The 16,661-nt window shown below is 39.7% G+C and overlaps 1 protein-coding gene across 1 annotated transcript; it reads right to left on the bottom strand.

Annotated features, from left to right (window-relative positions):
* Positions 1-239: 239 nt before the first annotated feature.
* LOC129658724 (olfactory receptor-like protein OLF3) lies at positions 240-1,193 on the bottom strand. Its single transcript, XM_055589570.1, has one exon. The coding sequence runs from the start codon at positions 1,191-1,193 to the stop codon at positions 240-242; it is 954 nt and encodes a 317-aa protein (XP_055445545.1).
* Positions 1,194-16,661: the final 15,468 nt, after the last annotated feature.

Genomic DNA, 16,661 nt, shown 5'->3' with positions numbered 1-16,661 from the left:
ACATAGTATTTTTTTCATTATTCTAGGGTCGTATGAATGGAGACTGATCAGTTCTATTACAGTAGTGCTTTATTTCTCTAAACATGCTGCCATGACATAGAGATATGCCCATGTCCCACACTCTAACCCAGCATCACCAATTCCTGGTTGCCAGGGCAATGAATTTGAAGCTTCATATCAGAGTTAAGTGGGGGAACACACAGGCAAAGCTTTTTTGTCTAAGCGATGCTCATGATTTATCAAGTCGCCACTTTTGATGTTAATCCAGATAATTGTCCTAGAAGTTTCTGCCAGGCCCCCTTCACCTCCTTATTCCTTAGACTGTAAATCATGGGGTTCAGTACAGGCATCAAAAGGGCATAGAAGACAGAGATCAGCTTCTCCTGAAGCACAGAAGGGCTGGAATTGGGCTGGATGTAAGTGAAAATGGTCATGCCATAGCACAGGACAACCACTGTGAGGTGAGAGGCACAAGTGTGGAAGGCTTTCTTTCTCCCCACTGTGGACTGGATCTTCAGGATGGTGGAGATGATCCTGATGTAGGACAGGAGGACCAGGCAGAAAGGCGTCATCAGCAACACAATGCTAGAAACCATGATGGCCACCTTGTTGGAGGAGGTGTCCACACAGGCCAGCCTGACCACAGCTAAGAGTTCACAGGATATGTGATCAATATACTTGTTCGTGCACATGGGCAACTGAAAGGTGATGGTGGTCTGCACGAGAGAGTTGACAGAGCCACTGACCCAGGATGTGACGGCCAGCCTAGCACAGAGCCCTCCGTGCATGATGACTGAGTATCTCAGGGGGTCGCACACAGCCACATAGCGGTCATAGGCCATCACGGCCAGGAGAACAAACTCAATCCCACCCAGGCCCAGGGAGAAGAATAACTGGGCTGCACAGCTCACGTAGGGGATCCCTTTATGTTCTGCAAGAAAATGCACCAGCATCTGAGGAACGATGCTTGTGGCATAGGAGACATCAACAAGGGAGAGGTTGGTGAGAAAGAAATACATGGGAGTGTGGAGTCGGCTGTCCAGTCTGATCAGAAGAACAATGAGGACGTTCCCCAGCAGGGTCAGCAGGTAAGTGACTGAGAGCAGGACGAAGAGAGTGACCTGAGTGGCCCAGTCACTGGACAAGCCGAGGAGAATGAATTCTCTCACCCAAGTCTGGTTATCTGCTTCCATATAAAACAGGATTATTAATCTGCAGAGAGAGTCAGAAATAACAGATGCTATTGAATTAAAGAATCATCTGAATAGCTTCTTAGAAGAATGCTTAACATAATGATTGGCCAACCTTGACCAGATATTCTAGACCATTTATGGACCAAGAAGACAAGCCTGATTGTACTATGTATTATATCTACTCTACATAAGAGAGAGGCTAGCACTTTCCTCTGGACATGATGTGATCTCATAGAGTCAGTTAAAGCCTTGGAAATAATGCCGAGCAATTTTTGGAAGCTCTAAGTTACTGCAATTTCCAGAAAGGGGAGAAGTGCAGATGACAATGGGAAGTAAAATGATTAACAAGGAAGATAAACATGGTCTGAAGTTCGCAGACTTCCCTCTATGTATCTACTACACAAAATATGGTAAAATGTATAAATAAAATATTTTTAAAGGATTTGTAAGAGGCAGATATATAACAAGTAAGACTGGCAAATGCTAGAAAAATCTGGAATTTGGGAACTTGAATGTAAATCTTTCTTTATGACTTACTAGATGCTTGATTGGGTTAGAAATTTAAACTTTTGCATACCAAATTTGATAATGCTGCATAACTTAAAAGTGTATGTATGCTTGAGTGTAGGTAACATGGGAAAAGTATTTTATAAACTTACTTGTCATCATACTTCAGTAGTAGCATACTACCAGGTATAGCATGAGCTGTGCCCTGTGAGAGACAGAGTAACAAATGTTGTGCTTTCCTCATATTCTCTCCACAGTTAAAATAAACGAAGCAGAACCTTGAATAGATATGAAGTCTACGAAGTTGGCTTGAATGCTTTGAAACTCCAGGAAATTATGAGTCTCTGAGATTTCGTGTCTTCCGTCTTTGGAAGGGGAAGAGGGCTATTTTATCTTGTTCTTTTTATTTTTCTACCCTATTTTTTTACTTATTCTGACTTGCTCTTTTTATTTTCCTATACATATGTATAGGAATATACATAACCTGTATATATGATCTAGCATGTATATACGATTTCAGTAAAACTGGTAGTATGAAAATAATTTCTTAAGCTTCCTAGTATTAAAAGAGGAAAACAAATCTTAACTTTTGTTGAGTATTTAGCAGATCTGCATAATAAGTAGACACTTGGTTTTTGAATGATTTTGCAAGCATGGATGAAGTGCCACCATCTTTCCTGGATGTTGGAATTTCAATCGTGAATATTACCCTTCCCCTCTGCTCAAACTGTAGTGCTGGAGAAGACTCTTGAGCAAGGAAATCAAACCAGTCAATTCTAAAGGAAATCAACCCTGAATATTCATTGGAAGAACTGATGTCAAAGCTGAAGCTCCAATACTTTGGTCACCTGATGTGAAGTGCTGATTCACTGAAAAAGACCCTGATGCTGGGAAGGATTTAAGGAAATAGGGGAAGGGGCTGGCAGAGGATGAGATGGTTAGATAGCATCACCGACTCAATGACATGAGTTTGAACAAACTCTGGGAGGTAGTAGACAACAGAGGAGCACATTATCTGTTCCCCTTTGTGCTGTACAAGCTGCCTGGAGAGCATGCAGCCCAAGTCTCCCTGTGCTCCTCTTTCTCACTGGCACACCTCTCTACTACAGCCCTCACATGACTACAAATGAAGGTCAGCATCACATCTGAGGGAAAGTGTGACTTTTAAAAGCCTAACAGTTCCTGCTTTGAAGCTACAATTGACCCTTGAAGAATGAGGAGGTTAGGGGTGACCAGCCTCAGTGCAGTTGAATATCCAAGTGTAATTTACAGACAGCCCTCTGCATTCCCATTTCCTTCACTTCAGCAGACTCAGCCATACTTTCATAATGCAATGCTGTACCATTTACTGAACTGTAGTATTTACAGTGAAAAAATCTGCATAAAAGGAGACCCACACAATGCAAAGCTGTGTTGCTCAAGGGTCAACAAATTCCTTTTGAACCTCTCTGATTCAGCCTGTGCCTACTGGAAAGCAGCCGATACTCTTTCACCAGACTGATCATTCTAAATTGCAAATTTAATTATAGCCTTAAATAGCTAACAGGTCTTCGGATATGTAATTGCTTACAGAATTAAAACACCCTGAGTAGGAGAATCATTATATTTTACATTAATTGTAGCATTCAATGTCCTGTGCATGTTTCAGAGCAAAGCATTCCAGGGAGGCCTGGCGTCCTGCGATTCATGGGGTCGGGACACGACTGAGCGACTGATCTGATCTGATCTGAATACTTAAACACTTATCATGGATAAATTGGCGAATTACATGTAACCCATCAAAGAGTGTGTTTATTTTTAAAATAAAGAGTGCGTTTATTTTTTTAATTGTTTTGGTTTTAAGATTACTTAAATTTTAATACATTGGTATTCAAATATTCCTGGTTCCTATAGTCATAAAGTCCTACCTTAGACACCTAGTAGATTAAGAAAATAGATACAGCATCTGTATTTATTCCTTTTACATTGAGTGTCTTCTTTGTGAACTGTTTAGACATAATTATTCTAAATAGGATTTTAAAATATGAATTAATTGAATTTATTGTGCTCCTTTAAAATATGTCATGAAAGAGTAGAAAACTGAGACCCTTAGAAATGGGCAGGGTGGGGGGGGTTGTTGATGAGGGACACAGAAATTATAGAAAAATCAGATATGACCTTTGGAGAGCAAAGACCAATTATTCATTGTTACAATATAACCTTTGGTGACCCTAATTAAAAGTATCTCTGTGTGCCTTCTCCCATAAGTCCAGTTATTAATATAACAAATAGAACCAAAATGCCTTCACTCTATGACAAAAAAATGGAAACAGAAAATGAGTTTTAAGATTCCTAATACAACATATTTTATGTAACTTAATACAACTAACTAGTTCAATTTAGTCAGTTATGATTTTTTGTTTAAATTTTTAAAAAGTGTCCATTTAAGCTTAAACCTATTTGATTCTAAACAGAATCTAAGGGATTCTAAACAGTCTTGGACAGGACAAGTGAAAGTCCTGAGGACAGAAGCAGAATTCTCAACTGTGGATCCCACATGCTTATATACCTGCAGATATGTTCCTTTCATGCTGATCAAAAAAAATGAGTCATACCTTTATAAAGCTGAGCTGTCCAGAGAAATGGCACTTTCATTTAAAGAAAGAGTTTTCCGACTTGTGATTCAAGAACTGATTGATGTAGACATTGAATGTACCCATCTTGAGAAGTAATATCTGCGTCATCTCCATGTAGGGAAACAGAGAGCCCAGGGCCCTTCAGGTGGTTGATATCTCAAGAATGGGTTTAACCTGTGGCGGATTCATTATGATATTTGGCATAACTAATACAATTTTGTAAAGTTTAAAAATAAAATAAAATTAAAAAAAAAAAAAAAGAATGGGTTTGACATGCTAAAAGATCCCTTAATTGTTTTTTCTCTTTGGGTTAACCTCTTAAGCCTGATATGGTTACCTGAGTTTTCACTTAATCAAGTCCAATGTCTTAAATTCAGCTTCTCAAACATGTGCAACCTAGCATTCACTTTTGGTGAAATATCTTTATGGTTTCATCATGAGAATTCTCATCTTCTTTATATGTCTTGTCCCATTTCTAAGACTAGAGTTCTCTTGAAGTCAAGTTCCCTCTCTCGGGCAAGTCACCACAGTGCAGTCTCTGCAGCTAATTCTAGAGAAATCAACCCTAGGGTGAGAGTTAGGAGACCAGCCTAGACCTAACTCCAATTCACTCCCTGCATGCTAAAGGTCTTTGATTAAACCATTAATTGCTTTACATTTTAATTTGCCTGTTATCAAAAGGAAAAGCATAGTATCATGAGTATCAAACCCTTCACAAATAATTGAGACTGGAGGCTTTAAAGCAATTTATGTTTTCTTGTCTAAACATGTAATGTGCTAATATTCCTACCATCTGTTTGTCAATACTAATATGTAACTCAGGGTTTCATAATTCTAGGTTTCCTCCTTAAGTGTCTTCATCTCTTTGTGAGTTCCAAACCTGGGAGAAGTCTGTTGAAAAATATTATATCCAAGCCTCTTGCCTTTGCAAAACAGGATTATTTTACTATATACTTTTGTTATGACACTTAGAATAAGAAGAGTTCGCCAGCCATGTTTCATATCCCTCCCATCCCTAATCTAAAATCTTTAACAAATCACATCAATTCTGTTTCTATATCTTCTAAACCCACACTTCCACATGACGTTGATGTCTATCAAACATTAATCAGTGTCTGACAAAATAAACATCTCTGCTACTGTTTATGTCTACGTTGATCTAAAGAGTTTTCTTTTCCAATAAAAGGATGGACCATATAGAATAGATACTCCCAAATTCCTTGGGCTCCAGTAAGTCACCTGAGACTAACTGTGACTGTGAGGGACACTACTGGGAGGAAGTTGACAAGGGCTCCGAAAACAGCTCCGACACAGACCTAATGAGCTTTGGCAGCAGCTTCACTGGCAATGCCGGACCAATGGATTCCCCTCAGGGGCCCCGAGTATCAGAATGGTAATTGCTATTTCCGCTCCCAATTTAAAAGGGCGGGGCCTCCATGCTGCCATTCTCCCTGTGGAAGGCGGTTCTCCATCCTTCTCCCACCAACATCTACGTTGTAGCCCTAGGTCACTCTAAAAAGTCAAAGAAGCCAGCTCACCAAGATTTTAGGATGTTCTCCTGTTACCCAAACCAAACTTTAACCTTCAGTGTCCCAATCTAGGAAGAACTGACAGGGGCTGCCTCTAAATCTAGTATAAATACCAATTCTCCCCCATTGAGCTCCAGATGCCCTTATTTCTTCCCCTAGAGACAGGAGAGATGTGCTTCAGTCCCCTAATATATGCACACATGGTCTCGTGGGTTCTGTGAGCATGGCCAGTATGACAGACATTCTAGTACATGTCTCATGACACTCCTTAAGCTCTAAAAGCAATAGTATCACATAGACAGATTTAAAAATCCAAGATACAGAACCAATCTAAGTGTCCATCCACAGACAAACAGATAAAGAAGATGTGGTATATATGTATATGTATATGTATATATACACAATAGAACACTACTCAGCACAAATAAAACCAAAATTTTGCCATTTGCAGCAACATGGATGGTCTAGAAGAGCATTATACTTAGTCAAGCCAGACAGCAAAGGACAAATATTGCATCAGGTTACTTACATGTGAAATCTAAAAAAATACAACGAACTAGTGAATATACCAAAAAGTAAGCAGACTCACAGATATACAGAACAAACCAGTGGTTACCAGTGGGGAGAAGTGGGGAGGGGCAGTATATGGGTGTAGGAAAAGGAGGCACAAATTATTGGGTGTAAGATAGGCTTTTCCAATGAGTCAGTTCTTCACATCAGGTGGCCAAAGTTTTGGAGCTTTAGCTTCAGCATCAGTCCTTCCAATGAAGATTCAGGACTGATTTCCTTTAGGATTGACTGGTTGGATCTCCTTGCAGTCCAAGGGACTCTCAAGAGTCTTCTCCAACACCACAGTTCAAAAGCATCAATTCTTCGGCGCTCAGCCTTCTTCACAGTCCAACTTTCACATCCATACATGACCACAGGAAAAACCAAAGCCTTGACTAGACGGACCTTCGTTGGCAAAGTAATGTCTCTGCTTCTGAATATGCTATCTAGGTTGGTCATAACTTTCCTTCCCAGGAGTAAGCATCTTTTAATTTCATGGCTGCAGTCACCATCTGTAGTGATTTTGGAGCCCAAAAAAATAAAGCCGGTCACTGTTTCCACTGTTTCTCCATCTATTTCCCATGAAGTGATGGGACCGGATGCCATGACCTTCATTTTCTGAATGTTGAGCTTTAAGCCAACTTTTTCACTCTCCACTTTCACTTTCATCAAGAGGCTTTTTAGTTCCTCTTCACTTTCCTCCAAGGAATAAGTATCTTTTAATTTCATGGCTGCAGTCACCATCTGCAGTGAATTTGGAGCCCCAAAAAATAAAGTCTGACACTGTTTCCACTGTTTCCCCATCTATTTAGTAGATTTTTTTTGGAACTTTCTTGCTTTTTCGATGATCCAATGGATGTTGACAATTTTATCTCTAGTTCCTCTACCTTTTCTAAATTCAGCTTGAACATCTAGAAGTTCATGGTTCATATACTGTTTAAGCCTGGCTTGGAGAATTTTGAGCATTATTTTGCTAACGTGTGAGATGAGTGCAATTGTGTGGTAATTTGAACCTTCTTTGGCATTGCCTTTCTTTGGGATTGGAATGAAAACTGACCTTTTCCAGTCCTGTGGCCACTGCTGAGTTTTCCAGATTTGCTGGCATTTCACTGATGCTGAAGCCCAAACTCCAATACTATGGCCACCTGATGCAAAGAACTGACTCATTGGAAAAGACCCTAATGCTGGAAAAGATTGAAGGCGGGAGGAGAAGGGGACAACAGAGGATGAGATGGTTGGATGGCATCACTGATGCTATGGCCATGAGTTTGAGTAGGCTCCAGGAGTTGGTGATGGACAGGAAAGCCTGGCATGCTGCAGTCCATGAGGTCACAAAGAATTGGACACAACTGAGTGACTAAATTGAACTGAAGATAGGCTTAATGACGCATCAGCAGCAGCACAACATGAGGAATATAGACAATATTTTGTAACAACTGTAAATGAAAAGTAACCTTTAAATTGTATAAAAATTAAGATAATCACCTATTTAAGCCACTAAATTATATTTATATTAAATAAAATCTAAATCTATAAAAAGTTGACAAGAGAATATCAGCAATTAATAAAAAAATGGAAAAACAATAAGGTCATCCAACATTCTTGACAGAGAAGGATGAAACTTCTATGCCTCTTCAAACTTATTTTAATTAAAGTTTGTACTTAGATTGTAAATCAATGTGTCACATGAAATAATACAGAAATATCTCTTATACCCTTTGACCAGTTTACCCCAATGGTAACATCTTGGAAAGCTACAGTACAATATCATAAAATAGTATGATACATAATGTAATTATGTAGTTATAGTCATGTGGCATGATTAATATGATAATGTAATAATACAGTATCACAACATGGTGGCATTTATATAGTCAAGATACAGAACATTTCCATCACCACAGAATCCTTCATGTTTTCCTTTTATAGCGACATCTATTTCTGTCCAGCCTCTACCCTCTCCTTCAGTTCAGTTCAGTTCAGTCGCTCAGTCTTGTCCAACTCTTTGCGACCACATGGACTGCAGCATGCCAGGCCTCCCTCTCCATCATGAACTCCTGGAGTTTACCCAAACTCATGTCCATTGAGTCAGTGATGCCATCCAACCATCTCATCCGCTGTCATCCCCTTCTCCTCCCACCTTCAATCTTTCTCAGCATCAGGGTCTTTTCAAATGAGTCAGCTCTTTGATTCAGGTGGCCAAAGTATTGGAGCTTCAGCTTCAACATCAATCCTTCCAATGAACATTAAGGACTTATCTCCTTTAAGATGGACTGGTTGGATCTCCTTGCAGTCCAAGGGACTCTCAAGAGGCTTCTCTAACACCACAGTTCAAAAGCATCAATTCTTCGGCTCTCAGCTTTCTTTTTAGTCCAACACTCACATCCATACATGACTACTGGAAAAACCATAGCCTATACTAGACCAACCTTTGTTGGCAAAGTAATGTCTTTGCTTTTTAATATGCTGTCTAGATTGGTCATAACTTTCCTTCCTTAACCTCTGGTTATTACCATCTGTTCTCTCTATCTATAGTTTTAGCATTTCAAGAATTATATATATAAATAAAATCTTACAGTACATCAATGAACAAAGCTAGTGGAGGTGATGGAATTCCAGCTGATCTATTTCCAATCCTAAAAGATGATGTTGTAAAAGTGTTGCACTCAATATGTCAGCAAATTTGGAAAACTCAGCAATGGCCACAGGACTGGAAAAAGTCAGTTTTCGTTCCAATCCCAAGGAAAATCAGTGCTAAAGAATATTCAAACTACCATACAATTGCACTCATTTCAAATGTTAGCAAGATAATGTTCAAAATCCTTCAGGCTAAGCTTCAACAGTACGTGAACCATGAACTTCCAGATGTGCAAACTGGACTTAGAAAAGTCAGAGGAACTAGAGATCCAATTGGCAACATCCATTGGACAATAGAAAAAGCAAGAGAATTCCAGAAAAATATCTACTTCTGCTTCATTGACTAGGTTAAAGCCTTTGATTGTGGTGGATCATCACAAACTGTGGAAAATTCTTAAAGAGATTGGAATACCAGACCACCTTAGCTGCCTCCTGAGAAATATGTATGCAAGTCAAGAAGCAACAGAACCAGATATGGAACAATGGACTGGTTCCAAACTGGAAAAGGACTATATCAAGGCTGTATATTGCCACCCTGCTTGTTTAAATTATATACAGGATACATCATGCAAAATGTCAGGCTGGATGAATCACAAGCTAGAATCAAGATTGCCAGGAGAAATATCAACAACCTTAGATACGCATTAGGTACCACCCTCATGACAGAAAGTGAAGAGGAACTAAAGAGCCTCTTGATGAAGGTGTAAGAGGAGAGTGAAAAACCTGGCTTAAAACTCACCTTTCAAAAAACTAAGATCATAGCATCTGGTCCCATCTCTTCATGGCAAATAGATGGGGAAAAAAATGGAAACGACAGACATTATTTTCTCAGGCTTCAAAATCACTGTAGATGGTGACTGCAGCCATAGAATTAAAAGATCCTCACTCTTTGGAAGAAAAGCTATGACAAACCTAGACAGCATGTTAAAAAAGAAGAGACATCATTTGCTGGTAAAGATCCATCTAGTCAAAGCTGTGGTCCAAATCTTCTTTATGGACCATAAAGAAGGTTGAGTGCTGAAGAATTGATGCTTTTGCACTGTGGTGCTACAGAAGACTCTTGAGAGTTCCTTGGACAGCAAGGAGATCAAACCAGTTGATCTTAAAGGAAACCAACCCTCAATATTCATTGGAAGGACAAATGCTGAAGCTGAAGCTCCAATACTTTTGGCCACCTGGTAGGAAGAGTTGACTTATTGGAAAAGACTCTGATGATGAAAGATTGAGGGCAGGAGGAGCAGGGGGTGACAGAGAATGAGATGGTCGGATGGCATCACTGACTCAGTGGAAATGAATTTGAGCAAGCTCCAAGAGACAGTGAAGGACAAGGAAACCTGGAGTGCTGCAGTCCACCGGGGTCACAAAGAGTTGGACACACCTTAGGGACTGAACAACAACAACAAAGGCTGGCACTAGAAGCAGTAGCAAGTCCAGTTTCTAGAATCAGTAGTGATGACACTGCCCTAGGGGTATCTGCAACACACAATACACCATCCAGGCTCAGGGAAGACTTTGGCGTGGTGTCCTTACCAGACCAGTTCTGCAGAATGAGTTTTGACCCTTCTGCAAGACACGGGTCAACTCCAAGACTGATTCTCAGAGACTCTATGAGTTATTTTGTACCCCTTAATAGATGCATTTTCAGCTTTAATTAGCTGGAGTTTCCATCTGTTGCTTGGCCTCCCCTATGGCTCAGCAGAAAATCATCTGCCTGCAATGCAGGAGGCATGGGAGACACAGATCAGATCCCTGGGTCAAGAAGATTTCCCTGGAGGAGGAAATGGCACTCCACTCCAGTATTCTTGCCTGAAAAATCTCATGAACAGAAGAGCCTGGTGGGCTACAGTCCATGGGGTTGCAAAGAGCCAGACACGATTGAGTGACTAAGCATGCACGCAATTTCAGCTATCAACACTGGATGAGTATGACATGTGGAAACTTGGTAAACAACAGGAGTGCGATAATGACTGGTTTTTTTCTTCTTTCCAGTTTTCTGTTAACATGCTATAAGAGAAGAAAGAAAAAAAAATAAACAATGAATTTCCTTTTTTGTCTATTTGATTTTTCTTTAAAAAGCTTGTGCCCAGGCTATAACTACAGGGAGGAGACCCTCAAAGAATGTCAAAAAGATTAACCCATGGAACTTCAAGGCTTCAGTCTCAGGTCACTGTCCTGCCCTGACCTGAATGCACCAACATGAGCATAACTTTGACCTATAAAAGGATGACTCACACAGATAATCAGGAAAAGTACTTCAAACTATCTGTCAACACCTGCCTTCTGTCCCTGCCAGAGTCAATTTCCTAGCTTAAGCACCAAGAGCTAAGTGGAATTGGTTTTGGTTTGCTATTTGGCCTGCTTTTCTATCTGCCTTCATTATCTGATAAAATCTTTAGTATTTCCCACTCTCAATCTCCTCAGTCTTTTTGTCCCATCTGCTTGAAACCCAGAAGATAGCTTCTTAGATTTGTAGAGACGTGCCTTTCCTAAACGGAGAAGGCAATGGCACCCCACTCCAGTACTCTTGCCTGGAAAATCCCATGGATGGAGGAGCCTGGTGGGCTGCAGTCCGTGGGGTCGCTAAGAGTCAGACACGACTGAGCGACTTCAGTTTCACTTTTCACTTTCATGCATTGGAGAAGGAAATGGCAACCCACTCCACTCTTCTTGCCTGGAGAATCCCAGGGACAGGGGAGCCTGGTGGGCTGCCATCTATGGGGTCGCACAGAGTCGGACACGACTGAAGCGACTTAGCAGCAGCCTTTCCTAAAATCATGAAAACACCCATGAGTAGTTCTTTCCGGTTGTTGTTCAGTCACTCAGTCGTGTCTGACTCTTTGCAATTCCCATGAACTGCATCACACCAGGCTTCCCTGTCCTTTTAATTTTTTTTCTACAGGCATATTTCATTTTACTGAGCTTCCCAGATATGCGTCTTTTTAATAAATTTAAGTTTTGTGGCAACCTTGCATCAAGCAAATCTATTGGCACCATTTTTCCAACACCAATTGCTCATGTTGTGTCTCTGTGTCACATTTCACTAATCTTTGCAATATTTTAAATTTTCCATTATTATTATATTTATTATGGGAATCTGTGATCAGTGATCTTTGATGTTATTACTGCAAAAAGATTATGATTCTCTGAAGACTTAGATGGTGGTTAACATCTTTTAAGCAATAAAATTTTTTAATCAAGGGCGGGAAAGCCTTTCTTCTTTGGCTTCCCAAGTGATTCAGTGGTAAAGAATCCTCCTGCCAGTACTGGAGATGCAGGTTCAGTCCTGGAGTTGGGAAGATCCCCTGGAGTAGGAAATGGAAACCCACTCTAGTATTCCTGCCTGAAAAATTCCATGGACAGAGGAGACTGGTGGGCTACAGTCTATGGTGTCTCAAAGAGTTGGACAAAACTGAGCACGTGTGCACACACACACAAACTTTTTTAAGACATAATGCTATTGCACACTTAATAGACCACAGTATAAGGTAAACATAACTTTTGTGTGTACTGGGAAACCAAAAAACTCATGTTTTATTTTTTATTTGAATATTCACTTTATTGTGATGGTCTGAAACTGAACATGCAATATCCCCAAGATACACCTGTATTTGTTTTGAAAATTTTTGTATTTTCTGTATTTTATCAATAGAGCAGGGATTTTTGCTTGTTCAGTAATATTTCCCTAGGGCCATAACAGTGAAAGAGTGCAAAAATTAAAATTGTATGCTGTTAGGGTGTATGTGACTGTAAAGGGGTGGCATGTGGAAGCTTTGTACTGATGGAGCAGTTCTGTATCTTGACTGTGGTGGTTACATGAATATACACATGTGATTAAAAAAAGCACAGAATTATATATACACACACACAAATGAGTGCATACAGAACTGATGAAGTTGGAACAAGCTCTGTGGATTGTACCAATGTCTGTTTCCTGGCTGTGATATTGTACTATAACTACATAAGAGGTTACCGTTAGGGAAAACTGGGTGAAGAATACACAGAAACTCTCTGTAAATTTTTTTACAACTTCCTGTGAATCTACAATTATTTCCAAAAACTTATTTTTAATAATTGATTAACTAAGTGCAATTTGCAAATATGTTTTTAAAAAGAGGAGAAGGCAGAAAAATTTTAATGTTAAGAGTAGCTTTCTTTGGATCTCATAATGAGGGAAGATTTCTTTTTATCTTTCTACCCTTAAATTCTTAATGGAAATATTTCACTTTGGGCTTTAATTTTGGGTTCATACCATATTTTTCCTTTAGATATTCTTTGAGTTTCCTGCCACAGAAGGAAGCCTTTAATAATCTTTGAAATTTAAAGATATAAACCCTCTCTCACCCCCAGCCCTAAGCTGAGCCCCAAATTGCACTAACCTGAGAGCCCATGCGTGGAACATGGTGAACCATGTGGATAATTAGGGAAACTGCTAATTATAGTCCCTTTAGACAGCCTTTTTCCAACTGCTTTCCTGCCTTCTTCCACTGCAGTCATCACATTCTCTTACTGGCATTTGAAGCTCGTTGCAAGAACAGGTTTGATTTTGTGTTAGTATGCCTAAAGGAAATATTTTCTTCTTGCCCCACCCACTCAAACAGAGTTCTGTGAGCAGGTAGGTGCATGGTGTTCCTAATGCCATTGGGGAGCCCAAGCCCATGACTAAGTCTTTCCATTCCTAGAAGGCAACTCAATTTTTATTGTACTCATTTATGTATTTTAGTGCAAAACAACCTCTTCCTTCTCCTGTGTGCTCCTTTACCTGAAAGCCCGTTGTGATAATTTTCAAAAGCCTGTTGAAACTCACCTCCAACTGTGCCGATGACTCTCGTGGTACTTCAGTGAGAAAGCCATGTTGGCCTTGATCCTTTAAAAGAAAAAAAAAAAACATATTTTAACAACACTAAAATATTTTTTAATAGTTCTGTAATTTCTTTTCACTCAGCTCTATGAGTTTTTAAAGCATAAGGGCCTCATGAGCTGCATCTATAAATCTTCTTGAACCAGAAGTGTCTCCACAGCAACGCGCCAGCTCCTCAGGCCTCAATGAAGCCCGGCAGGAATGAAAGAGGTTTCTATGGGCAATAATTCTCCTTTTAACTCTCTTTTCCAGACACTGATGTATAGAACAGTCTTTTGGACTCTGTGGGAGAGGGAGAGGGTGGGATGATTTGGGAGAACGGCATTGAAACATGTACAATATCATATATGAAACGAGTCGCCAGTCCAGGATCGATGCATGATACTGGATACTTGGGGCTGGTGCACTGGGACAACCCAGAGGGATGGTACGGGGAGGGAGGAGGATTCAGGATGGGGAACATGTGTATGCCTGTGGCAGATTCATGTTGATATATGGCAAAACCAATACAATATTGTAAAATTAAAAAATAAAAATAAATAAATAAAAATAAATAACTCTCTTTTCCTACTTTTTAAACCCTGCACTCTTTATCTGTCTCCTCATTGTTTCTCTGACAATGAATCTCCTTTTAAGCACATTCTGAACAGGAACAGAAGCACAGACTGAAACGTTTACCTCTAAGAATTTCAGGAACACAGCAAGTTGTCTAACAGGTGTCAGGAATGAGAGGACAGATGGACAGTTCCTTGGGTGGGGGTGGGGAGGAAGGCAGACAGAGCACTTCTGTGGCTGGAATCTCAGATCTTTCTGAATGTGTGGGACGCAGGAAGGTGTGTCCATGGGTTAAAGACTCTGTGAGCCCAAAGCAGGCAAAAGTTTTCTTGATCATCTGTTTCTGTTTTACTCTCTTTGTGTTACTCTTGTGCCTTATTTCTCATCTCAGTATCTTGCAGTCCTGAAATATTCCCTTTTTGCTCCACAGTGTGAAAACTGAGGTCCAGAGAAGAAAAAGGACAGAATCACATAGGTATTAAGGACAGGACACGGGCAGGAGTTTCCAAGTTCACTACCTCCCACCTGCTCTCTCTACTTCACAACCGCTGGAGCTGAGTACTCTCACCCACTGGTTATACCTGTTGGAGGGACTGGAGATGGTGATCACCACCCAGCACTCATGCACGTGGCATCCAGACCCAGGCGCAGTCTCCACTCATGATGGCAGACATGGACACAGCTTTCCCCCCTCGTCTACTTTGGCCATTCCACTTTCTTCCTACTCTCCCATCAACTTTTTTATCTCTTTTAAGAATTAAAATTGCATTTTATATATGATTTCCCAACAACCTGTTTTAGACAAATAGTTCTAATACATAAATTCTATTTTGTTTTTATAACGACTAAAAGGATTTTTCTAATTAGTCTTCCCTATAATGGGCTGTGTAAACTTGAAGAAATATACTTTCTGTACATTAATGTTTATGTTCAAAGTGAGATATTGGAAACCAATGTACAGTGTTCCTAGATATAAGTTAAAGAGAAGTGATACTGTGTATCAAGAAAAAAAGGCAAGAAAAGTGTTCTAAGTAATCACATGAAGACAGCTAACAGGAGAAGGCAATGGCATCCCACTCCAGTACTCTTGCCTGTAGAATCCCATGGATGGAGGAGCCTGGTAGGCTATAATCCATGGGATCGCTAAGAGTCAGACACGACTGAGCGACTTCCCTTTCACTTTTCACTTTCATGCATTGGAGAAGGAAATGGCAACCCACTCCAGTGTTCTTGCCTGGAGAATCCCAGGGATGGGGGAGACTGGTGGGCTTCCATCTACGGGGTCACACAAAATCGGACACAACTGAAGCAACTTAGCAGCAGCAACAGGACCTCAAAACTGCATAAATACAAATAGAACTAGCTCAGAGACCTTAGATATGTCATTTCCACCATATTTGGAAACAATGTTTGTGGGGTTATAAGTGGAATGAACTAAATTAAAACAGCATTGGAGGATGGTATTGTAAGAGAACCAAATGGATTTTTGCTAAAGAAACAACTTCTCAACTGCTTAGCAGACATCACCTTAATCAAGTAATGAACATAAACATTAGTAAAAGGAAAAATCAAAATCATGGAACATCCAATAGAATGAAGAGCAGTATCACTTCTGTGATACTCTTGCCAAGATGCAGCACCTGAAACTATCACAAAGAAATAGCAGAGAAAAGCAAAGTGAAAATATATAAAATTCCTGGTATAGTCTTCAAAGGTTTCAAGGTCATAATGAGAGAGACTGAAGAACTCTTCTAGACTGAAGAAGACTAAAGGGATAATGACAATTAAAAGCAATGCCTTGTACCATTTTACATATTCCTTTATATTTCTAATAAAATGATAATTGGGTTTTTTTCACATTTTAAAGGATCCAATATCAAAAGAAACTACCATCTTCTAAGCAGAGGAGTGTAAATTTACCCATCTGAAATATAGGCCTTAATCACCTTGCCATCTTTGTTGAGTTTTTCACGTATATAGTAACATGAGAAGTTGAATTTTAAATTTAATTTAGAAGTCTAATTGTAGTTACATTTTTCTTCAGAGATATTGCCCTGAAATTTAACTTTCAATAGAAATTTTAATTGAAATGAAGTTTTTGTTTATATAGAATAAAATTTAAGTCAAGGTATGGAGAATAAATTGATCATAAATGAAGCAAGTGTGCATAACAAGAAAAACTCAGAAACTCCCATATTTTCTTGTAAAGCAACAACCA

This window comes from Bubalus kerabau, chromosome 8 (genome assembly GCF_029407905.1).
Source record: "Bubalus kerabau isolate K-KA32 ecotype Philippines breed swamp buffalo chromosome 8, PCC_UOA_SB_1v2, whole genome shotgun sequence".
NCBI lineage: Eukaryota > Metazoa > Chordata > Mammalia > Artiodactyla > Bovidae > Bubalus > Bubalus kerabau.
Note: the sequence above shows the minus strand (reverse complement) of the source record. Positions and strands in the feature narration are given on the sequence as shown.

What these genes read in the sequence shown, in the direction of transcription:
- LOC129658724 (XM_055589570.1), bottom strand. Translation starts at nt 1,193, where the DNA reads ATGGAAGCAGATAACCAGACTTGGGTGAGAGAATTCATTCTCCTCGGC.